At 56.8% G+C, this 22,646-nt stretch overlaps 6 protein-coding genes and 1 non-coding gene across 7 annotated transcripts; 5 read left to right on the forward strand and 2 right to left on the reverse strand.

Moving 5' to 3' along the window:
- Window positions 1–120: 120 nt before the first annotated feature.
- Window positions 121–1,567, forward strand: GLRG_07001 (subtilase; the record flags this gene model as incomplete). Its single annotated transcript, XM_008097686.1, has 3 exons — window positions 121–723; window positions 837–990; window positions 1,053–1,567. 3 exons carry the CDS (start codon window positions 121–123, stop codon window positions 1,565–1,567), a joined length of 1,272 nt encoding a protein of 423 aa, XP_008095877.1.
- Window positions 1,568–5,571: 4,004 nt separating this feature from the next.
- GLRG_07002 (farnesyl-diphosphate farnesyltransferase) lies at window positions 5,572–7,296 on the reverse strand (the record flags this gene model as incomplete). The annotated part of the gene is made up of 4 exons (XM_008097687.1): window positions 5,572–5,688; window positions 5,817–5,978; window positions 6,058–7,117; window positions 7,241–7,296. 4 exons carry the CDS (start codon window positions 7,294–7,296, stop codon window positions 5,572–5,574), a joined length of 1,395 nt encoding a protein of 464 aa, XP_008095878.1.
- Window positions 7,297–10,168: 2,872 nt separating this feature from the next.
- Window positions 10,169–11,124, forward strand: GLRG_07003 (NAD dependent epimerase/dehydratase; the record flags this gene model as incomplete). Its single annotated transcript, XM_008097688.1, has 2 exons — window positions 10,169–10,612; window positions 10,675–11,124. 2 exons carry the CDS (start codon window positions 10,169–10,171, stop codon window positions 11,122–11,124), a joined length of 894 nt encoding a protein of 297 aa, XP_008095879.1.
- Window positions 11,125–12,190: 1,066 nt separating this feature from the next.
- On the forward strand, window positions 12,191–13,881 carry GLRG_07004 (DnaJ domain-containing protein; the record flags this gene model as incomplete). Its single annotated transcript, XM_008097689.1, has 3 exons — window positions 12,191–12,296; window positions 12,384–13,657; window positions 13,717–13,881. The coding sequence occupies 3 exons, from the start codon at window positions 12,191–12,193 to the stop codon at window positions 13,879–13,881; spliced, it is 1,545 nt and encodes a 514-aa protein (XP_008095880.1).
- Window positions 13,882–14,968: 1,087 nt separating this feature from the next.
- GLRG_13179 lies at window positions 14,969–15,050 on the forward strand. The gene has a single exon. It is a non-coding gene; the product is annotated as a tRNA-Thr (tRNA).
- A 2,228-nt stretch (window positions 15,051–17,278) lies between these two features.
- GLRG_07005 (uncharacterized protein) lies at window positions 17,279–19,291 on the reverse strand (the record flags this gene model as incomplete). The annotated part of the gene is made up of 1 exon (XM_008097690.1): window positions 17,279–19,291. One exon carries the CDS (start codon window positions 19,289–19,291, stop codon window positions 17,279–17,281), a length of 2,013 nt encoding a protein of 670 aa, XP_008095881.1.
- A 2,621-nt stretch (window positions 19,292–21,912) lies between these two features.
- Window positions 21,913–22,533, forward strand: GLRG_07006 (uncharacterized protein; the record flags this gene model as incomplete). Its single annotated transcript, XM_008097691.1, has 1 exon — window positions 21,913–22,533. The coding sequence occupies one exon, from the start codon at window positions 21,913–21,915 to the stop codon at window positions 22,531–22,533; it is 621 nt and encodes a 206-aa protein (XP_008095882.1).
- Window positions 22,534–22,646: the final 113 nt, after the last annotated feature.

A 22,646-nucleotide genomic window follows, 5' to 3' on the forward strand; every position in this document is an offset into this window, starting at 1 on the left:
CCAGTTTTCAGCATTTTTCTGACGACTTCGACGACGACGACGAGCTAGTTCTCTCCGTGTCCTCTCCTTGCCAAACGTCAATCACCGTATCTACATACATCACCAGACAACTCGCCCAACATGGTTCGTCCCATCGCCATTCTCGCAGCCGTGCTGCCCGCTGTTCTCGCTGCCCCCTTCGGCCTGAATGAGAACAAGGCTGCCAACAATACCGATACCTTCATGGGCGTCCCCATCTCCAACCTGAACGCCCTTGACCTCATCCCCAACAAGTACATCGTCGTCTACAACAACTCATTTGACGACGATGCCATCACTTCCAAGATGTCCTCTTTCGCCGCCGCCATCAAGAAGCGTAACATTGGCAAGCGTTCCCTCGACGGCCGCTCTCTGAGCACCTCGACCCGCAACTTCAAGATGAACAACTGGCGCGCCACCGTCATGGAGGCCGACGACAACATGATCATGAACGTCATGAGCGCCGAGGAGGTCGCCTACGTCGAGCAGGACGCCAAGGTCAAGATCTCCGCCACCGTCTCCCAGACCAATGCACCCCCGGGTCTCGTCCGCCTGTCTCACGCCGCTGCTGGCGAGACCGGCTACGTCTTTGACCAGGTTAGCGGCGACGGCATCACTGCCTACGTCGTCGACACTGGTATCCTCACCACCCACTCCGAGTTCCAGGGCCGTGCCACCTTCGGTGCCAACTTCATCAACAACGTGGTATGTTTTGATCGATTTTCTTCGCTTGTTGTCCACCGCCCCCCTGCTTCCCAAACTGGGCCGGAGTGAGCGAAGTCATGCGAGATGGGAGAGGAAGGCTAATAGGAGACCAGGACACTGACGAGAACGGCCACGGCTCTCACGTCGCCGGCACTATCGGTGGTCAGACTTTCGGTGTCGCCAAGAACGTCAAGCTCGTTGCTGTCAAGGTCCTCGATGGCGACGGTGCCGGTTCCAACTCTGGTGTTCTCGATGGCATGCAGTTCGGTAAGTCATGAAAGGCCCCGCCCGCTACGTTCCCCAACGGATCTTGTACTAATCTCGACTAGTCATCGACGATGTTAAGGCCAAGAACATCACTGGAAAGGCAGTTATGAACATGTCGCTTGGTGGCTCGGCCTCGGCCGCTGTCAACCGCGCCATCGAGGCTCTGAACACCGCCGGTATTGTTCCCGTCGTCGCCGCCGGCAACGAGAACCAGGACGCTGCCAACACTTCGCCCGCCTCTGCCCCCAACGCCATCACCGTCGGTGCCATCGACGCCCGCAACGACCGCAAGGCCTCTTTCTCCAACTTTGGCAAGGTCGTCGATATCTTCGCCCCCGGTGTCAACATTCTGTCCGTCGGCATCGCATCCAACACCGCCACTAACACCCTCTCCGGCACCTCCATGGCCTCTCCTCACGTCGCCGGTCTTGCCGCCTACCTGATGGGTCTGGAGGGCCTCAACACTGTCAAGTCCCTGACCGACCGTATGCTTCAACTCGCTACGGCCTCAGGCGCGTCGGTGCAGCGCAACACGGCCGGCACGACCAACCTGATCGCCAACAACGGCCAGCTCTAAAAGGTCTGCCATTCGCTGGCGGAACGAAATGTTCCCTTCCCGGTACGGGGCGCAAACGGGCATGATGTCGTCCCCTCCCTGACGTTTCCCCCGTTTCCTTTTGACCTAATACTCGTCGCTTTCGTTGTGTTTGGTTACTCGAGGGGAGACGACAAAAAGTTCACAGCATTTTAGAGGATACCCAAATCAGTCGAATTCGGCACCAACCACCACATGTGCGATGCATATGCGAGCGGGCTTTTTTCACACCAATCAGACAAGCAACAGCACGCGAAGCAGAGCGGACGCCGACTCTAAGGGAACCGCCTACTTCGGGTCACTTGTATGTAAAAAACCAGAACAAAGTAGGAAAGCCAAGCCAACACTGCATTTCAAGAAGAACACCAAAGAGAAGAAGCCAACAAAAGACAAAACCCTCGATGGGGCTGGTTCCCTCGTACGACTCGAACTCCATATTCTCTGTCCTGGGTTTTGGCGATAGCAATCCTGTTCCCTTTGGTCATCTTTCTTGAACATTTTTATTTCTTTCAAAGCGGAAGCCCGATGTATTTAAGAAACTCATATAAGGGGAGAGGAATTTGGTAATGAAGCAGACAGCTATACACCATTCACTACACGTTCGCATGATGACTTGAACTCCTGTGACCTATTAGGACTTGTGACTGTACCGTGGCCATCTGTATGAGGGCCTGATTGTGGAGATCGGGTGTCATCTATGACCCTGCCATAGCAACATGACATGTCAAAGCGATGTTCCCTGAAGGGGAGGAGGAAGCGTTATACAACAGCATCGCACCACGCCCCGAAACTTGCCCAAACTGGGAAGGCATCTCGGCCTCTGCTCACTGCCTCCGAAGGCACGCCGAGGCTCATCTCCCCAAAGTCTATTTCTATAGGCAATCTGCCGTTGAGCCAATCAAGCAGCCATCTGCTTCTCTGACAGACAGGAAGGCTAATTATTTTGGTTTCTCTTAAGCAGGGGCGATAGATGAGAGAGAGGAAGAAACCATAGAAGAGGAAGAAGAGAAAGAATATAGGGAAACGCCAAGGACAGACGGGAAACGGAGAGATGGGGAGTGGGCATAGATGACGCCATGACATACACTTGGTCGGCATCTCGGATCTGGAACAAGGATATGCGGGAGCAAATAAGGTGCAGAAAGATGGACTTTATTTGTTTCTATGCCGTGTTATTTTGAGAATGGGGGGTGGGGGGTGACGGTGGTGCAGAGAGATGAGATGAACTCAGCGGGGGAGGAGTCAAAGGCACATCGTAGATGGCTCACGGGGTGCTAACAAACCAGAGTCATTGGAGATATATGTACGGTGATGACTCGCGGGTGGGTGAGGCGAGAGCTGGCGCCTGCGCTTATACGTACCTTCGCGAGACGCTCGTGTGCGTGTGTGTCCGGCCAGTGACCGGAGGACGAGTGGTCACGCACGCACAGATGTTTGTTACCAAGACGGCACTTCTAGTGGACTTGAGTCTGACGGCAGACGGGCCGGGCGTAAGAACCTTCCTCCACCACACACACAGGCGACTCTTGCGGCTTGGTCTAGTTGTGTCCGAGTGAGTGCTGGTTGAAGGAGGAGCGCAGAAGACGGGCCCGGGTGGATGGATACCCAGCTCCTACGACCCGGGCTCCTCTACAGAGCGAAGGCGGCGGAGGCGGCGGAGGTGAGGGGACAGGAAGAGAAAGAAGGGGAAAAAGCGAGCGAACGGGACACGCGGCGAGTTAGAGGCCACGGACGTGGCAGATGCATCCCACGGAGAGGACGCCGGAGAAGCGCGTCCCGTGAGTCAACGCTTCGTCTGATATTATATACGCCCTTACAGCACAGACCTAGACAGTGTGAACCTTTTTTATACGAAATCGCCCCTGCTCCCGGGACCGTCCTCGTCGCCAAGGATAGCGTTAAAACGAGGAAAACAAGGTTGAATAAAAACATAAAACTCTGCCCATCTCCTAACGGATGCGGTTTCGGGGCAGAGAGAGAGAGAGAGAGAGAGAGAGAGAGAGAGAAGGGGAGGGGGGTGGTCGCTGTAGGGAGGGCGACAATTGACACGAAGACGAGAACGAAACACCCAACCCATCCGTCCATTCATCAATAGGGGACTCATCTTTTCCCGATGGGGTTATCCGTCATCATCTCCTCCCACGAGTTCGATCGACCCCTGCCCTCCTGACGGGCGTCAGTCACACGACAGAAGTGTGTAGACGTCGAATGTGCCCGAGAACCAGTCCCCTTGATGCCATACATGATGTCAACGACGTCCGACGAGGACGATGCTGAAAGGGGGGGTTAGACGGGAAGGGACCGAGGACCGAGACCGTTTCGCCGGCCGGAGGAGAGAGGTGAAAGGACAAGGGAGGGATGCCCAAAAACGCCGCCGAGGCACTTCCTCTCCCGCCTCTGTCCAACGTTGCTCGCTCGTCATATAACTGCGCTCACAGGTTGCCCCCACCTCCCCCTCCCCCCCCGAACACCGGCTCTAAACATAGCAGACCTGGCCTTTGGAGATATCGCAATCGCAGTTCTTGGCGTCAAAGGGCGACCTTGATACTGGGATCCTCGTCTGGCGTGCGCGGGGCGCGAGGCAAGAGGGGGGGTGGAGGGTGTACATCCAACATTGGCGAACGAGGCCAGGAGGAGGACAGAAAAAGGGCACGCTCTCTGACCCTCCCATAACTGCGACAAGGGCACGCGCCCAAGCATGAATGCCGATGAGCCTTGCAAGAGCCGCATGGTTTGGGGGGGATGTGCACACACACATACACACATATACACACACGCACACCAACCACTTGGCTCTGGGATGAAGTCGGTTGCCGGTGGCGAGGGAAGAGGAGGGGAATCTCGGGCGGTACATGGGCTTCTTGGATTTCCCTGCAGCGTAGGCAAAGACATATGGATATATATCTATATTCATACACACACATACATGTGTATATCTGTGTACTGGATATATGTGCGTGTACCTTGCACGGACACATACACACACGATGTAAAAGAGGACACATAACGTCCACCAGTCATCCGAAATGCGCGTCCGGCCCGACTCGCCACCCCTCCCTTCTAAGCCGGAACTACATAGCCGGCCAAGAGACCTCGCCCTCGAGGTTCGATAGGTGCGGGACGGGTTCGGAAGCCGTCGTTAATAATGCCTTGGTCATCCGCCGTTGTTGGCCTTCCTCCAAACAGCCCAGCGGGCTTCCGCAGCGCCGCCATACTTCGGCCATTTCCCCTTTCCTCTTAGCAGAAGTATCCCTCGAGGGCCCCCATCCCCCAAATCCCTTGGCTTACAAAGTATCGAGGGTCGTAGGGGAGGGGGGGATGGAGAAAAGGGCCGCCGACGGGTGCGGGAAGGGAAGGGAATGGTTCTTGGCATTTGTGCCTCCGACATGAGCCCGTGGCGCCGTGAGCCAGACCAAGTGCAAAGGAAATGGCGGGTTCCTTGGTCAAACAGTACAACTCGACATGGCGCCAGGTCCCTCGACGGAGATCAACACAAGATAAGTCACAGGTCAACGCGTGGAGGAGATGTTTGCAAGCCGGGGCAGAAGAGCGCGTCTCTGGGGAGCAGTGGAAGGCGCGCCCGCCCCGTACCCGCCGCTGATGGACGGGGTCGTTGCCGGTGGGGTTTGATATCAGCACTTCTACGGCACAACCACAGTCATAACCACCTTGCGGTGGGACTGGATTGCAATTTGACATCCGTGCTTGAGTTGGGGGGGTGTTTGTTGGACGATGGGTGTCACGTGGAGCGCATGCCGTATCAGAGAGAAGGGGGGTGGAAGAAGACATGGTGGGCATCGCGAAAAAAACCCATCTCAATGATGGTGTGTATTAGCAAGATTAGTATGGAGCTCATCAATACGTCGTAGCCAGGTCGGCAGCGGGTAAACGAAAGGGAAAAAGAAAACTCCTCGTCAATATGTACCGTCAACGTGTCAGATGAAGCGTAGCCAAAAGAACATCATTTGTTCTCGTCTTGTCTAGAGTTAGAGCTCCTTGTGGGCAATCGGCTGCGCCGAGCCGGGCTCCGTGCTGGGCCAGTAAACGCCGTCCGTTTTCCAGAGCGAGTCGAAGCGCGCACCAAAGAACCAGGCAGTTCCGATCTGAGGGACATGTGGTCAGTCGGTGAGCCGAGTGTGGGAGTAACGCGGTCGAGGTAGAGGAGTTGGCGGCTTCAAGTTTGAAGGTGAAAAGAAGGAGAAGGTGAGGAAAGAAAAATTTGGCGACTCACCATAAGACCAGAAAGCAAAAAGAGGGTCAACAGGACCAAGCCACCCAATACGAAGGCTTCGCCTGGGTCCATGCCGGGCTGGCCCCGCTCTTTCTGTTTCGCCGATCCTCCGAGCATTTTGGGGTCCTGTTTCGGGAACAGTGTGTCGATGAATTGTTCAATCTGCGCGTGGATGGTTAGTAAGTGGCTTGCTTGTACGACAAAAACCAGGAGTACGCGTTGTTGTACAACGGCGACGTACCTTGGCGCATTGCACGCTGATCTGCACAAAGTTGGGGTCGCGCGGGTCGTTCTTCTTGTGGATCTTGCGGATGTATCTCCTGAAAACCTCGCACACAACGTAGAGGTTCTGTGTTGACTCTGACATGAGCTGGCAGGCGTCGCCCTTTGTGATCTTGATGTGGCTGTTGAAGATGGCGGGGTTGCGGAAGACGAGCTCTAGCGTGGCAATGGCCATGCTCTGGGGGATGGCGACGAAGTTGAAGACGCTCTGGTCTTTGATGGCGGCCATGTAGAAGAGGCACTCCTCGGTGTGCTTGAGGGCGTTGAGGACCATCTCGGAGCTGCACTCGAGGGCCTTGCGCTGGTTCTCGGGCTTGAATAGGTCGTCCCAGGTGTCGACGTGCTTGCTCCAGATGTCCTTGGGCCAGAAGCGGCGCTTGTCGAGGTAGTCCTCGTGGACGTCGCGGATGATGTTTGTCTTTTGCAGGAACTGGCCCATGGACTCGGTGAGCTCGGGGCGCTCGAGGAGCTTGGGGTTGGCCATGTTGCCCTCGACGAAGAGACGGGTGAGGCCGTCACCGACGAGGCCGGCGACGTAGTGGCAGTACAGCTCGTACTCCTTGATGGTGGCGACGCCTTGCTCGTTGAAGGCGGCGTTCTTTGCGTAGTCGGCCATGCCGTTGCCCATCTTGATGGTGATGTCCTTGATGACGTCGAAGTAGGGCTTCTTGATCTTCTTCAGCTCGGTGATGACATCGTCAAAGTGCACGAGCAGATCACGGTCCTTCTCATTAGGGCCGTTCTTGGTGAATGTCCAGCCATCCTTCACCATGTACTGGTCGAACTCGCGCAGCAGCGGCTCCTTCTCCTCGATGCTGAGCGTCATGTCATCTTCGATGGTGTCGAGGCCGCGCAGGACGAGGTAGAACAGGCAGACGGGGACCAGCAGCTCGGGGTTGAGCTCCTGTATGACAGCGGAGAAACTGCGGCTCGTCTTGTTGAGGTGTTCGAAGCATGCCCTCAGGGTAGGGTCCTCCTTGGAGGGGTCGCGGCGGTGAACAGGCTCGTGCCAGACCTTCCTGAAGACAAGGTTAGCAGGCGCGGTAGGAGGAGGGGGCAACGCATTGCGCATTGCGCATCGCGCAAGCGGACGAGCACGTATGCGCGCATGCGCGCCGGACGAAGGGAGTTGAAGATGGTACCATTGAATGATGGAACGGAGCTGGTTCGGGTGAAGGAGGTAGAAGATGACACCCATGATGGCAGCTGGTCGTCACAACGGACGGTGGGTTGCAGTACTGGCAAGAGTTAACGGCGGAGGAACCCGGGGAAGAGTCGACAAGGTCAAGTCGAGTTCCGTGGCAGGCGGTGAAACTAGGCCGAGGCGTCTGCGTCGTCGTCGTTGTCGTCGTCGTCGAGATTGGTCAGCTGTGAGGTCACGTCCAATGAAGAGGTTCTGCGCGCGCGATGTCGGCAGCAAGCTGTCGCAGCTCCTTTTTTCTTTTTTGGTGTGTGCGCGTTTGTTGAGAAGAGGGGGACACGAATTTCAGACCAGATGAAGAATTAACTTGGTTGATATGGGGAAGAGTTGAACGGGAAAAGGGGATTGATCAATCAATCAACAACAACACAGAAACGACGGCAACGGCAGCAGTAATAAAAGATGGGCAGGAATAGGAGGGAAAGAATTCTCCGCTGCCACGAGCTCGGATGTCCAACGGTCTCTATCCGTAGAGCCTAGCCAATTCAACCAGCAGGGGGGAAGCAAGCAATCTTGAGTGCAGTCAAACCCCAGCTCCTTCTCTTTTTTTTTTTCTTTTTTTTTTTTTTCCTTCTTCTTCCAATTGGCACAATGCAACGGGCCCGTTTGCCAAGGCGGGCAAGGAGCTCTTGGGGCCGCTGGAGTGTGTGTGTGTGGTGGTGTCACGTCGCCCAATTCAGTCCAGTCACTGTCCAGCGCTGGTGTTCTGTTCGGACTGGGACAAGCGGCCGACTGTGAGTGGTGGGCGGCGATACATACGTATAGTAAGCACCTATAGTGACACTCTCGACCTGGCCATGTCCGCTGAACACCGCCCGCCTATCCGCTAAACCTCAGCAGGAACAGAGCCGGCCGAGGGCTCGGAGGCACAAGAATCCCATTGGGAACCCGGAGGCACCGACCACCTGGCACCGGCAGGGGATGCTCGGCTAGCAGTAAGCGAGCCAATGGGATGGGACTCCGGGGGGGGGATGGCAGATGGCAGATGGGTGCAGGTGCTGCTGCTGCTGCTGCTGCTGCTGCTACTGCTGCGGGGCACGGATGCGATGCTTGTCCATACACGATGGATTTTAGTTGGTGTGTGTTGCTTTCCTTCATTTCAGGGTCTACTTTCCGTACCTAGGTAGGCTGGTAGGTAATACTGATAATCAATAGTGCATTCGTACCTTCCTCGTTCCTACCTCTTTATGAAGCTCTGGATTTCCCCTTTATTCTTTAACCCCGCTCTTTCCCTCCACTGTTTCCTTCTCAGATGCGAACTCGGAGTTGGTCTGGTAGATACAAGGCCTCTCGCGAGGTCTTGTCCCCGTGTTTTTGTTACCCATGGCGTTTCTCTAGCAGCACCCGACTGCAAATAGGCGGCCTCTGCCACCGACTCTCTGTGTACGTAAATGAGGTGTGTGTGGAGAGCAGCAGCAGTAGTCCCTACCTAGGTATTCGTACCGGTACTCCAAGGGCCGACCAAATCTCTCCCAGCTAAGCTCACTCGCCCTGGCCCATCTACACTAGAACCCGAGCCTCCGAACCATATGTCATGACCGGCATGCATACGCAACCGCTTCGGTTCTCGGGAACGGATGGGATGGATGGATGGATGGATAGATGGATGGATGCTTATCTACCTACATAGCACAGCATCTCATCTAGATCTGACCCCCCATTGCCAAGACCCTGCTTTGGACCCCTCCACACCATGGACATTCCCTCGCCGCTCCGTCTTTTTGTCTCCACCGCCGCCGCTGCGGCGGCATCCGAGTCGACACGCTTTAGTTCTGTCTCTCCCGCCGACACCGCCTTCGCTCCCTCAAGGGAGAGACCATATTGCGGTGAGCTCACCAGATGACAGTGTCTCACCTCTCCAAGGGAGCCTCTTTGCCCGCCTAAGCCACACACACCATCCAGCAATATGTACTTGCCGAGAGGTCCACGGCGACACCGCGTACCAAGTAGCTACTTTCTCCCCTGGTCTCTTGCTAACACGACCTTCTTTCTCTTATTCTTTTCCCCGCCGACTGCTGCACTTTGGTACTCCGTAGTAAACCCAGCTTACAGACGCACACACACACGCAAGCAACCACATGCACTATGCGGGCAAGGTGGACTCGGCAGAAATATCTGGCCAACCCCCGCCCCTCCCCGAATCAACATGCTACACTACATAGCTCCTGACAAGCTTTGCCCTCAAGGTAGTTATGCACCTATCGATACCGGCCTATGTCCTGCCCATGTAAGTTGCACTACGGGGTCGCACGTTGAACATCGTGGGGTGGGCACGGCATGAACCCCCGGTGTCCAATGCGAATCACTCCCTCCCTCCCATGGCCGGTACCGTATTGCCGGTGATGCTACACTACCTTGCAAATCCCATATCCATGACCGGGAAGGGAGGTCGAAGGCCGCACCCGCAATGCAGATAGTACGACTCGTACCTGAACTATAAGTCAATGTCTCCCTTCATCCTGGAACTCTCCCTTTGCTCCTACCTGTCACAGTGCAGTCTCCATCAGAGAGACCCCAGATAAATAGGTAGGTACGCCGTCTCACACTTCCCCCCCTTTCCCTCTCCGGCAAATGCAGTCTGGCCTACCTATCTGCATTACAAATTCCTCCATCTACCCTTTTCTTCTTCCCGTTCCCGGCCCTTAGGTACTCACCCTTTCTCAGCTGCTCCTTCTCCCTTGCCGGCTCCTAAACTATAAGACCTCCCTCTGCCACCCGACGACATCCTACCTGACTCACGACTCGATAACTACATCACCCCAGCTCCGCCGAAACTTTACACATATACTGCCCGACCCCCATCTCATCGACCCTTCCCGACAGCGAAACACATAAACGGTAAAGGATAGCAAGTAACACCGTCGTCACAATGGCCACCAATGGACACTCTGGGAACCGCTTCCTAATCTGGGGCGGCAAGGGCTGGGTTGCGAACCACCTCAAGGAAATACTCGAGGGCCAGGGCAAGGAGGTCTACACTACCACTGTCCGCATGGAGGACCGCGAGGCCGTCATCGCCGAGCTTGACAAGGTCAAACCCACCCATGTCCTCAACTGCGCCGGCTGCACTGGCCGCCCCAATGTCGACTGGTGCGAGGACAACAAGGAGGCCACCATGCGCTCCAACGTTATCGGCACCCTGAATCTTACCGACGCCTGCTATCTCAAAGACATTCACTGCACCGTTTTTGCCACCGGCTGCATTTACCAGTACGACGATGCCCACCCCATTGGCGGCCCCGGCTACCTCGAGACCGACCCTGCCAACTTCATGGGCAGCTTCTACTCAGAGACCAAGGGTCACGTTGAGGAGGTATGTTGGACGCACGCAGACTGTCGATGTGGACGCACCTTGTTAACCACCGCTTGCCGCAGGTCATGAAGTACTACACCAACTGCCTTATCCTCCGCCTGCGTATGCCCGTCAGCGACGACCTGCACCCGCGCAACTTTGTCACCAAGATCGCCAAGTACGACCGGGTTGTCGACATCCCCAACAGCAACACGATCCTCCACGACCTCCTCCCGGCGTCGATCCTTATGGCCGAGCACAAGGACACGGGCATCTACAACTTCACCAACCCGGGTGCCATCTCGCACAACGAGGTGCTCTCCCTTTTCAAAGAGATTGTGCGCCCCGACTTCACATGGAAGAACTTCTCCCTCGAGGAGCAGTCCAAGGTCATCAAGGCCGGTCGCAGCAACTGCAAGCTCGACACGACGAAGCTGGAGAAGAAGCTCAAGGAATACAACTACACGGTGCCCGAGATCCACGAGGCGTACCGCGCCTGCTTCGAGCGCATGAAGGCCAACGGTGCTCAGTGATGGAAATAGGAACAAAAGGGGTGGGTTCGGTGTATATGGGAAATGGTGGCCACGGCAGGAACCGGATGTGGTGAGGATTTGTATTGAAAAAAAAAAAAAAAAATAGAAGATAGCTCCTGCTTGGGATTGCGACGGAAAACTTAAAAGACGGTCGCAAATCATGACATCCAAACGCCATTTGGCGAATGTCAGGCGCTGGACGGTACCGCATAAATCATCGGTCTTTTGGATGCGATGCAAAGTGGTAGTGAACCAGTCAGACTCGATTCGCGCATGTTTTTCGATTCGTTGGAGGGGTACTAGGTATTACGTGTACAGGTATCTAACCTACCTAGGGGATCTGTTTATCCGTACCTGGATGCTGTCGGCCATAAAAAAAAACATAACAAACACCAGGATCTGGTGCTCATAAAAATAACATTGTGAGCTGTACGGAGTATCCGTACTCCGTACAAGTGCAATGGGGGTGAAGGCGAATGCAACGTCATCCCTGCCAGCAGGTCCCTGTCCGCGTAATCTCCAAGGCGGTAGTGGAAATCGTCGCCACGCTGGTGCATCTACCATCTACCTAGTGTGTATTAGGTAAGCTAATATGGTAAGGGGGCGTGGACGGGTAGGTACCGGTAGGCAGTCAGCCCAGCGACAGCGGCACCTTGATCACCGCCAGTAAGGCTCGGACAGCTCCTGTAGGGCGCCCTGCTCACTGAAAACCCACCCACGGGTCTCGCCCAACGACGTAATTTGGCGGGGCACGCCGCGAAAACGTAAATCCACCTAAGATTAATGCCGAGATGGGGGCTGCCACCACCGCCGCCGCCGCCGCCGTTCAGCCAGCAGGTCGACACCACCACCGCTACTACGTACCGGTCGATTCCTTGTGATTCTTGCTCTGAATCACTTTCCCGTACCTTGTTACTACCTACCTACCCTCGTCACCCCGCGACATTTTTTTTTATCCTGCAGAGGACTGGACTTTCCTCCCTTGCACCTACAACACCGACCTATTTTTGCGCTTTCCCGCTAGTACATTTCATTCACCTGATACCCCTCAAAGACCTTCGCGACCATGGTTGTCGATACGGCATACTACGACATCCTGGGCGTCCAGCCCACCGCCACAGATATCGAGATCAAAAAGGCCTACCGAAAGCTGGCCATCGTCCACCACCCGGGTAAGCAGAGGCTCTCTCCGCGGGGAGAGGGGAACGCTTCCCGCCCCGTCTGCCTGTGTGCCGCAGGCCCTCTGACATCATGACCAGACAAGAACCCCAACGACCCCTCGGCCCACGAAAAGTTCCAGGAGATTGGTGAAGCCTACCAGGTCCTGTCCGACAGCGACCTCCGCGTTGCCTACGACAAGTATGGAAAGGATAGCGCCAAGCCCTCCGAGGGCTTCGCTGACCCCGCCGAATTCTTCACATCCATCTTCGGCGGCGACGCCTTTGTCGACTGGATCGGCGAGATCAGCTTGATGAAGGACCTGACGGCCACCATGGACATCACCATGCAGGAGGGCGAGGAAGGCGCCGACGGTGAGGAAGCTGCCGACGGTGAGTCCCCCGCTACCGAGGACGCCAAGAAGGAGGGCGCCAAGGCTGCAGCCGGCGCAGAGAAGACGGACGCAACCGCCAGCACCCCCCCACCGGCCGTTGTCGTCGAGGACGAGAAGGAAGCCCCCAAGGCGCAGGATACCACCCCGACTGTCGCCGATGCCACCCCCGCTGCCGCTGGCACGACCCACGTGCCCACCCCCTCCGCGGCCGGAGCGAGGACACCGTCCCCGAGCCCCTCGGGCACTTCGAAGCGCCATCAGATCCCCCTCCGTCCTGCCCTCATGGACAAGCCCTCGGACGAACTCGGGGCGAACGCCGAGTCGGAAGAATCGCTCCGCAAGAAGGAGAAGAAGAAGGGCAACCTCACAAAGGAGCAGCGCGAACAGCTCGCCGCCTACGACAAGGAGCGTGCCCGTGTGCGACAGGAGCGCGTCGACACCCTCGCCCGCAAACTCCTCGACAGGATAAGCGTGTGGACCGAGACGGACAAGGGCGCCGACGTCACCAAGGCCTTCCAGGAAAAGACCCGTCTCGAGGTGGAGAATATGAAGATGGAGTCTTTCGGCCTCGACATTCTGCACGCCATCGGCCAGACCTACCTCGCCAAGGCCACGGCCCTTCTGCGGAGCCAAAAGTTCCTCGGCATCGGCGGCTTCTTCAGCCGCGTCAAGGACAAGGGCACCATCGTCAAGGAGACGTGGAACACCATCAGCTCCGCCATTGATGCCCAGCAGACCATTGAGGAGATGGCGCGCATGGAGGAGAAGGGCGGCGAGGAGTGGTCCGAGGAGCGCAAGGCCGAGTATGAGCGCCGCGTCACGGGCAAGATCCTTACGGCCGCGTGGCGCGGCTCCAAGTTCGAGATCCAGAGCGTGCTGCGCGAGGTGTGCGACTCGGTTCTCAACGACAAGAAGGTGCCCCTGGCCAAGAGGCTCGAGCGCGCCGAGGCCCTGGTCATCATTGGCGAAATCTTCTCGAAGGTATGTTTTCTGCCGGACCCGGAGTCTTGGTATGACAGCGCTAACCCCGTCAACCCTAGGCCCAACGGTCCCCCGAGGAGGAGGGAGACTACCTCGTCTTCGAGCAGCTTGTCGCCGAGGCGGCCATCAAGAAGGACAAAGAGTCCAAGAAGAAGGGCAAGAAGACCACGTCAGCCGAGGTGGCCGAGGACGCCCCCAACGTCCCCAAGCCCGAGAAGTCTTAGAGCGGTGCACCGTGACGGCGACGGACGGATGGGGCATGAAAAATAGGAAGGGGGGGTGGGGGGTTGTTGCGCATGAACGAGATACCACACTCCGTTTTTGGACTTGTTGTCTCCCCTGGGTTGAGGGGGCGAGCCAGGCCGTTTACGACAATACTTTCTAGTCTAAACTTCAAGAGCGATAGACGGACTTTTTTCTCTTTCTTTTTAATTTTCCTCCATTTTTGGCGACGAGGCGGGCTCAACGGTTGTTTGTTGGAGATGGGCTCATCCACAGTCTCACCTCAGCACTTGGTGGTTCTCCTTTATCTTTGGTGGCTGTTTATCACCATCAAATGCAAAGTATCTATTTCACGTTGAACCCTGTCGGATTCCATGACGATCAGGGGAGGGGAGGGGTTGATTGGACCACACTTCCTGCTATTCGATTTCAGTGCTTTCATGTTACACCCTGCTGGTCCTCTCCAAGACTCTGGGCAACGGACCGCGGGAGTTCGGCCGAGACCACGTTTGTCTGTGAAGGGTGCCGTGCTAAATGGAACAAGCCCGAGAGGTGTTCATACCCTGTTCCAAATTGAGAGTTTCTCGAGCGACGTCGCCCAGACTCGTCATGGAAGTTCCTGGTCGGCAGACAGCCGCGGCGCTCCCGAGGCGCTCCCGCTTTGACTATCAAGGGGAAAACGCCGTTAGATGCCATGCACCTGATCAGCGACTTTTGACGTTTGGGAGAGGGGCGGAGGGGAGACGAGGTCTAGCAGAGGGATCTAGGGCGGTGCAGACGGTGCCTGTGGGAAGTATTTCCGTTGGGGGAACTCATGCGCCTTTTTCCATTTTCTTTTTCTTCTTATTCTTTTTTCTTTCTTTCCCGCACAATCTGATTCGGGTACCTATTGCTCCTTGAGCGAGGTCGAAAGAAGACTAAATCTATGGAAAGCGACTCGCACCGTCGCCCGTGGACATACATTCAACGTCCAGGGCCGCCTCCCCCACCATGCTCCCCCCACCAGGGATCGTCTGTCATCTGCGAGGTCCCGCCCCCACCCTGCAAGCGCGTGGTCCTTGAGCCCCCAGATGCAGACAGGCAGACATCGCCTTGTTGGCTAAGTGGTATAGCGTCTCACTAGTACCCTAGTGACATGAGAAGATCGGCGGTTCGATTCCGCCACGAGGCATATCATACGCTGTTCGTACCGACACAAGCAATGACTACGCAATCTTTTTTCCCCTTATTCTTTTTAGCCTTCATTCTTTTAGTTTATTTATACTTTTATATATCTTTGGGAGGAGTGACTGGAAGTCTCTTCGACGCTTTCTTCGAGAACATGCGAGTCACGGGATAATCGTCCATGGGCGTGCATCTCATACTCGGTCTTAATAAACGCTGCTGCCGGCAGCGTAGTCAAATGCGCGCACACAGGATGAGGCGGAGAGCGCTCGCGAGACATCTACTCAAGCCCTGACCTACCCTCTTCGTCGTCTCGCCGACCCCTTTTTCCCCCGCTGCTCACGAGCTGGCTGTAAATGCCCAACAGGCCGGGGGACAGCATATGTGAAGAGACGAAAGGGGCAACTAGAGTACGAGGAGGAAAGCCGCAATTTTACGTATAAGGCGATCCGGCAAGGGGGGTACTAATGGCATTGCCGTATTAGTGTACGGACAGTTGCGCCCATCTCAGTTATCCTTGCTTGCACCCCCACGCTTGCGGAATACACGAGAAGATCGTCGCGGACGATGCAAGAGGGGGGTTTCGGAGAGCTGTCTTCCCAAGCCCCAGCTTCGGATACGCCTTTCTCTCGTTTTGATACAGTCAAGGAGCTTCCCGACGGAGGGAGAAAGCACGGTGGACGGGACGCCGCTTGCCCAGGTAGGAAGGAAACCACATGGCGGAACAAAGGAGCGCAGGCGGGCCGCCGTAGCCCTTTCTCATGGCTGTGTCCTTTCCCGCCCCGCTCCCCCTCCTCCGTGGGGGTCTCTATCCTGCCCCCGGCGGTGCGTTGTTCTTTCCCGACAAATGCGGCATGGGCCGAGAGACGCGCTCGGTTTCCGCAAGCCGCGTCCCTGTACTTGCTACGGAGACGGCGCGCTTCCACCATCCCCCCACACCCCCCTCCGGAGACGGCCGGCGGCGTCCCGTAGAACGATGCAAGAGGACCCGGCCCCGGACGATAGAACCAAGCCGCGTCTCCGGGAAAAGAAAAAAACATGACATGACGTTCCTCCGCCTCCGCCGGCGGCGTCCAACCTCCTCCCCGGCTTACTACATACCCACGCCGATCCGTCCACGCTATACGCGGTCGTATTTCTCAGTATCTCACTCGGGGACTCTGGAGCCCGGGAATTCAGGGATGAAGCGGGGAGGGGGTAAAAACAAAGGGGGGGTGGTTCGGCTCGTCCCATATTCTGGAAAAGAAAAAACCAGCTAATGCTAAGCAGAGGGTACAAATAAAGGGGAAGGGGGTGTGTTTCTCGCCTCGGAGGGGTGGGGATGCCGACTTATACCCGCTCTGTTTGTGAGACCCCGGAGGAAGGCGGCTGGGAGATAGGGGGGGGGGCACCACGTAAAAGACCAAGAAAGGGGGGGGAAAGTCATGTTCATCCCCTTGGAAGGTTGAGTGACAATCAATGCACACACACACACTGCCGAACAGCTTTCCAGCCTCCCAAACTTATAATCTGATAGAACGGCCATGTTCAGGGGTCACAGACGTCACCAGTTACAAGTTGCAGAACATGCACAGAGCGTGTGTAGATCATCACCGGCTCTTCGCCGGCCTTCTCGAATTTGATTTGGTATAATACAAATCGGCTCGCCATCAACAACTGGCCTCCCTCTCCCTCACTCTCCCTATGTCTTGTTTTTCGTGCTCCGCTCATTTGCAGAGTTCGACACATCCCGAGCCAAACCAAGCGCGACCCGAGGCGCCATGAGATCCCCATTCGGCCGCTCAATATGTTCCGTTGTTGTATGTAAAGTGCTTTGGGGTATCTGTTGGTACACAAAAATCGTGCGACAAAGGAAAATCGGAAAACGAATACAGCAGTGTCAGAGGCCTTCCCCCTCTCCTCTTTTACTCTTCGGAAAGGGAAGGGAGGATTGATGATGCCTCGCCGATGGTGTGGGTATGTCCTTGCCTTCATCCTCGAAGGCCCTATTGTTCACAAAAGAGAAACGCCGTGGTTCCGACTTATCCTAAACCGAGTTTGTCCCCGTTGCCATGCAAAAAGAAAAAAGAAAAAGAAAAAAAAGAAGGATGGGAAAATAGTTGTTTTATGAAGAAGATGGGTGTGTTCCCTGAGTGGTGATGTTGTGCGATGCCGTCGCAACTTCCGGGCTGCGACGGGAGAGATCCGGTCTGCTGAAATGATTATGTCGTAATGGTATGCTTCTGCGAGCCGTTATCAGACGTCCGCAGGCAACTCGATTCCGCTATCGCGGTCCTGCGGCTCCTTGCTCCAATGCGGCGAAAGGCTCCTCGTGGACTCCGATGGGCTGCTTGGTAATGAGACTGAGAATTCGTTCCTTTGCCCCCGCTCGCCTTCCTCGTTCTCCTCCAGATACGCCGGGCGGAGCACCCGCGGGGGCAGCTGCACGTCACTAGGGCGCACGCTGTACTCGAGAGCCTTCCTTCCCTCCTTGATGAGCTCCTCGGTCCAGTTCAAGCACCTCTTGATGCTCTGATTGATCTTTTGGCTGTCGACAAGCAATTCCCTGTGCTTGGACAGATCCAGCTGCAGGCGTTTCTCGTCCCGGGTCCGGCGGCGTACGTCCCGGTCAGTATCCTGCCTGGGACTGGCGGCAGATACCGAGTCCGTCTCGGATAGTTCAGACGACTCAAACATGGAATCGTCCATGTCTTCCGGGACATCCCCAGCCTCCTCCTCCTCGCTGAGGTCCGACAGGTCCAATCCGTCGATGGCAATACCCCCGGGCTGGGTCTCCGAAGTTACGCGGCTAGATGGTGCGGAAGTGGGGGCTGACAGGCGTCCAGATCGCGATAGTCTCTTGTATCTCCTCAATTCTGCGGTCTGCTTTCGTAGCTGCCTCTCCAACGACCTGTTGATAGCCTCTAGAGAGCCATTTCTAATCTCCAAATCCTGCACCTTGCGTTCTCTTCTCGCGTTGAGGACCATGTCGTTGAGAGGATCGCCGTGCGATGACCTGCTCGGGCTGTTTGGGCCGTCCAGGTCCTTGGACTCGTCGGCCGAGTCGTCGTCATCGTCGTCGTCGTCCTCCTCTTCCTCCTCCCCCAGGTCGTCTGCCGCCTGGAGTATCGATGCAATGGTGATGGGCTGCTGAGGGAAAAAGCCCGATGCCGTCGGGGAAAGCATCTCGGAGGGAGTTGACGTTTGTGAGGCCATGAATTTGGACATGATCATGGCGTCGGTAGCTGGAGCCTCGGATCCGACGTAGCTTGCCACTTGCGAAACCGTGTCGGTGCTCGTCCTGCGCTTATGCGATGGTGCGAGTGGCGGCGGGCTGGTCATCTGAGCTCGGCCGATGGCATGAGGAGGCATGCTACTGCTCTTGAGGAGCGGCGCAGACGTCGGAGGCTGCGCCGGTTTGTTGGGCGAGAGAGGCCGTGGTGCCATCTGGAAGCCACCAGCCGAGCCCGCCGAGGTCCTATGCAGCCTGCTCGACCCCGATGCGACTGATCCGGTGCCGGAAGCAGCAGATGAAGGACGGAACCCGGGCTGCAGGTTGGGGGCTCCATTTGCGTAAAAAAACTTGCTCGATGGTGGTTCTGGAGCCGGTGCAAGAGACGGGGAGAGGGATGGTGCGAGCGACGGTGCCAGCACCGGTGTGAATCCGACACCGGGGGAGGTCGGCCTATTCCCCTCGACTGCGCTGCCATTGGCATACATAAAGGTCGAACCTCGCTGGGCCGGTGCTACGGACCGTGCTTGAGGAGCGAGCTTGGGAGCAGGCTGGGGCGCAGGCTGGGATGGCTTTGCCTCGCTGGCATAGAAGAACTTGGATTCCGGTGCATCGTTCCGGCTGCCGACATTAGAGGGCGGGCTGAAGGTGACGACCTGGCGCCTCGGGGGCTCGAGTGTAGGCTGGCGGTCCCACTCGTTTCTGTCTGGGTTCGGAGTGCCGTTCGGGGTTGTGTTTGCACTGTTGCCACGGCTCTGGCGACCGCCCGATCGAGGCGTGACGCTTGATGCGGCCAGGAAGGGCGCCGGGCTCGTCAGGTCGTCCCTGGCGCCTCCGGCGGTTGTATGGGGGAGTGGGTGGTTGTTATTACTATTGGTGTTATCGTTGCGGCGACGACCCACAGGGGTGACGACGGGAGGAGAGGGTTTGGCAGCGACTTTGGGAGTCAGGGGAGGTCGGCCCATTGTCTTTGCGCTGAGGGAAGGCATGGCGGGCTGGCGGGTGGTTGTGCTGCCCCCTTTCTCGTAGGGAGGCATGGTGGGGGCGGAGGAAGCGGAAGCGAAGGTTGAGGATGTGGGAGACGGAGTGGGCGACGGCTTCGCTCGCGCGGCGTTGGTAGGGCGAGAGGGGTTCAGGACATTTTGGTCTCGGCTGTGAAGGGGATTGCGCAAGCTGGAAGACAGGGCGGGCTGCTGTCGTCTCGAGGCGACAGATGGAGGTCGTGGTGCTGTCGGGGTCGGAGTTGGTGTTGGCGTTGGGTTGGCGGGAGGTGAAGGTGACGATGTTGTTATGTTTGGGTTAGAGTTGGAGGATGAGGAGGTTGTGGTGGTGGTGGAGGTGGTTGTTGTTTTGACGGCAGTGGATGCAGTGGCAGCAGCTGTGATGCGTCTGGGCGCCGTTGTGGTTGGTGGGCCAGTGGTGGTGGTGGTTACAGTGGGCGCAGGGTGAGGATGAGGGAGATCAGCGGTGCTGTTATTAGTCGAGGTGGGGTTATTTGTGGTTCGAGGCTGGGCTGCCGCGGGTCTGCGGTGGACGGCGACGGCGACGGCGGGAGGAACCGGTGAAGAGGAAGAGGAAGACGAAGGCGCCGGAGCTGACGATATTGATTGCCTCTGATGAGCAGACGCGGCGGGGTTCTTGCGGATGGTGGGTGAGATGGATGGCCTGATGTTTCTCGTCGGTCGGGACGAGTCGGGCTGGTGTTTCTGGAGCAGCGGTTTTTGGTGGTGCAGCTTGTTCTGCTGGGGGCGGGTAGTGGTGGTGGAAGAAGAAGAAGAAGAGGTGACGATGGTATGTGATGATGGCGGTGGTGGCTTCGACTTTAGATCATGTCTTGATGAAGAGGCGGAAGAGGAACAATTCGAGACACGCGATACAGTCGAACGAGTGTTGCTGCATCTGGACGGTGTGTTTCTGTCGTCGCTATTGTTGATACCACCGCCGCCGCCTCCAACGGAGACGAGCGAGCGCATTTTTGGGTGGCCACCTGCAGGTGCTAAGAGGCCGAGTGGGAAAAAAGGGAACGAGAAGGTACCTTCCCTGGGGAGTACTCCAATTCCAAACCGGTGGTGCGAGGACGGGTACTTGTGCGCTTAAACATGGCCCGTCGGGAGAAAGCACATTGGATGAACCCCGGGCACGCAGGTACGTAGGTACCTACCTACCTACCTACCTTCCTAGGCAAGCAAGGTAAGTAGCCACCCCCTTTGAGCGGTATGCGCAACGTCCCCTTGGAACTTCTGGAAATAAAACCCGCCCTTCGCGTGCAATGTGTGGGGATTGGGGGGTCTCTTTCTGGGATCCTTCAGGGCTGCCGGAGAGCCTGCAATCCCGGTTCGAGGCACGATACGGGTTGTCGAATGTCGCTAGATATAGTTGATCCGCACAGAGAGTATATGCGGCGGTGAGAGTTGGCTCGGTGAAGTACGAGACTGAGTATGGTCGGGCACGGGCGGGTTTGTGTGCGTGTGTGTGTGTGTGTGCGTGTGCGTAGTGTCTATACTCCAGTACAGCAGGGTACAGATACTGCACGCGGCAATGGCTTCGTTTCCTCGGCGGCGTCGTTTGTCGTCGTCTCTGTTGCGAATTGTCTCGTGGCCGATGTCTTTCAAACGACTTCGACCCCCTCGACATCAGACGTCGGCTTCCGATTGAAACATACAGAGGGCCGATCAACAGGACGCTGACTGGTGAGTGAGACACGCGCCGTCGGGTATTCTGCACGAGACAAAATGACAACGAAACGCGTTCAAGAGCTTGCAAAAGAGATGCAGTCTTGGTGAAGGAGGAAGGGATGGTGGGAAAAAAGCGGAAGTCGAGGAATGACATTCAACCACTACGGAGAAGGCAAGAGACAGACAAGACGGCGATGCCCACCGGAACCACAAGTACTCCGTACAGGCATGCCAAATGACATGCAGAATGGTGTTTGTCCCTACACTATGCTCGCCGTCATAATCGTACAGCGTCTCCTCATCGCTCATCTCCAGCGGCATTGTTTATTCATGCGTTGCGAGTCTGCTTAATTGTAGAATAACCCGCGCACAAGAACCCACCCCGCCTCAGCACCCAATCCTGGCGCGCCTTGTTCGTACATACTATGTTAGCATAAGGTGCAGTGAGCAATCGGCTGTGAGTGGCTCGAGATGTCCCCAGCGGGCCGTTAGTGACATTTCATACTTTTTTTAATTTTTAATTTTGTATACTTTTTTTTCCTCATCAGCCTTTATATTTGTTTTTGGTTACTGGGATTTCACTGGTCGACTTTTCCATTTGTACCTTCCCGTGTCCCGAGGCACTGGCTGGTTGCCCCGGCGCAGTTGACTAGCGCGCATCGGTACGTACCTACTCCTTCCCTCCTTTTGCCCCCTCTCCTTCCTCGAGGCCTCTCTCTTTCCTTTAGCGCGTCATTCCGCGCGCCCTCGAACCCCCGCCAGTGAACCCCGTGCACCCCTGTCGCTCAGCAGCCCGCCCGCTGACAAAGAATTCCATCTTGCCCTGCCAGGCGGAACTGCAACCGCAATCCCAAAATACCGACGCCAACGGGGCACAAACAACCTCGACATCGTCGCCATCTTCCAGCTGCCACCTTGCCCAGCTTCGGCTTCAACGGAAAATAGTCCCTCCACTTCAACGGATCTCCCGACACCCGCCTGCCATGGGCTACGTCGGCGTCTCCCTCATCCTCGCCTCCGTCGTCTGGGTCATCGTTGCGCCCCCGCCATGGATACACCCCTTCATGCCGCCTTTCCTCCTGACTTGGCGCCACCTCAAGCCCCCGCCCGCCCTGCCGCCCTCGCAGAAATCAGGGTCCCCAGGTGAAGAGGCAACGAAGCAGGACGGGCGCACAATCAATCCCGCGACGAAGGAGGAGCATCAGCCGCGCGACGCTCCGCCGACGCTCAACCCCCCCCAAGACCCCGTCGCCGCCCAAGCCCGCGCCGCGATGCCCCCTCCCGCCGTCTCCCTCTCCAGGCCCGAGCCCGAGCCCGAGGAACAAACGACGCCCAAAGCGAAACCCTCCGCCCCCGCGGCGCCGGTTCCCTCCTTCACCCTCGAAGCCCCGTCATCCCACACCCCTTCGACGGCACTGTCCCCTTCCGCGACCGCCGCAGCCCCCGGCAGAGGGAGCATGCCCCCTCCGCCCGCGCCCTCGTCCAACATCAACATGATGCCGCCGCCGCCTCCTCCGCAGCTCCCTCCACAATCGCATCACAAGCACTACATCCTTGTCACGCGATTTCATTGTACAAGATGTCGAGGCGGTCCGACGACCTGATTTTATAGTTGAGTTCAAAATTATAAGATGCTTTTCTATTAGAATGATACATGTATATTATCTCAGGTAAGTTGTTCTGAGAGGGAAAACACACGACCCAATTTAAAAACCAG

Source organism: Colletotrichum graminicola (genome assembly GCF_000149035.1).
Source record: "Colletotrichum graminicola M1.001 genomic scaffold supercont1.28, whole genome shotgun sequence".
Classification (NCBI taxonomy): domain Eukaryota; kingdom Fungi; phylum Ascomycota; class Sordariomycetes; order Glomerellales; family Glomerellaceae; genus Colletotrichum; species Colletotrichum graminicola.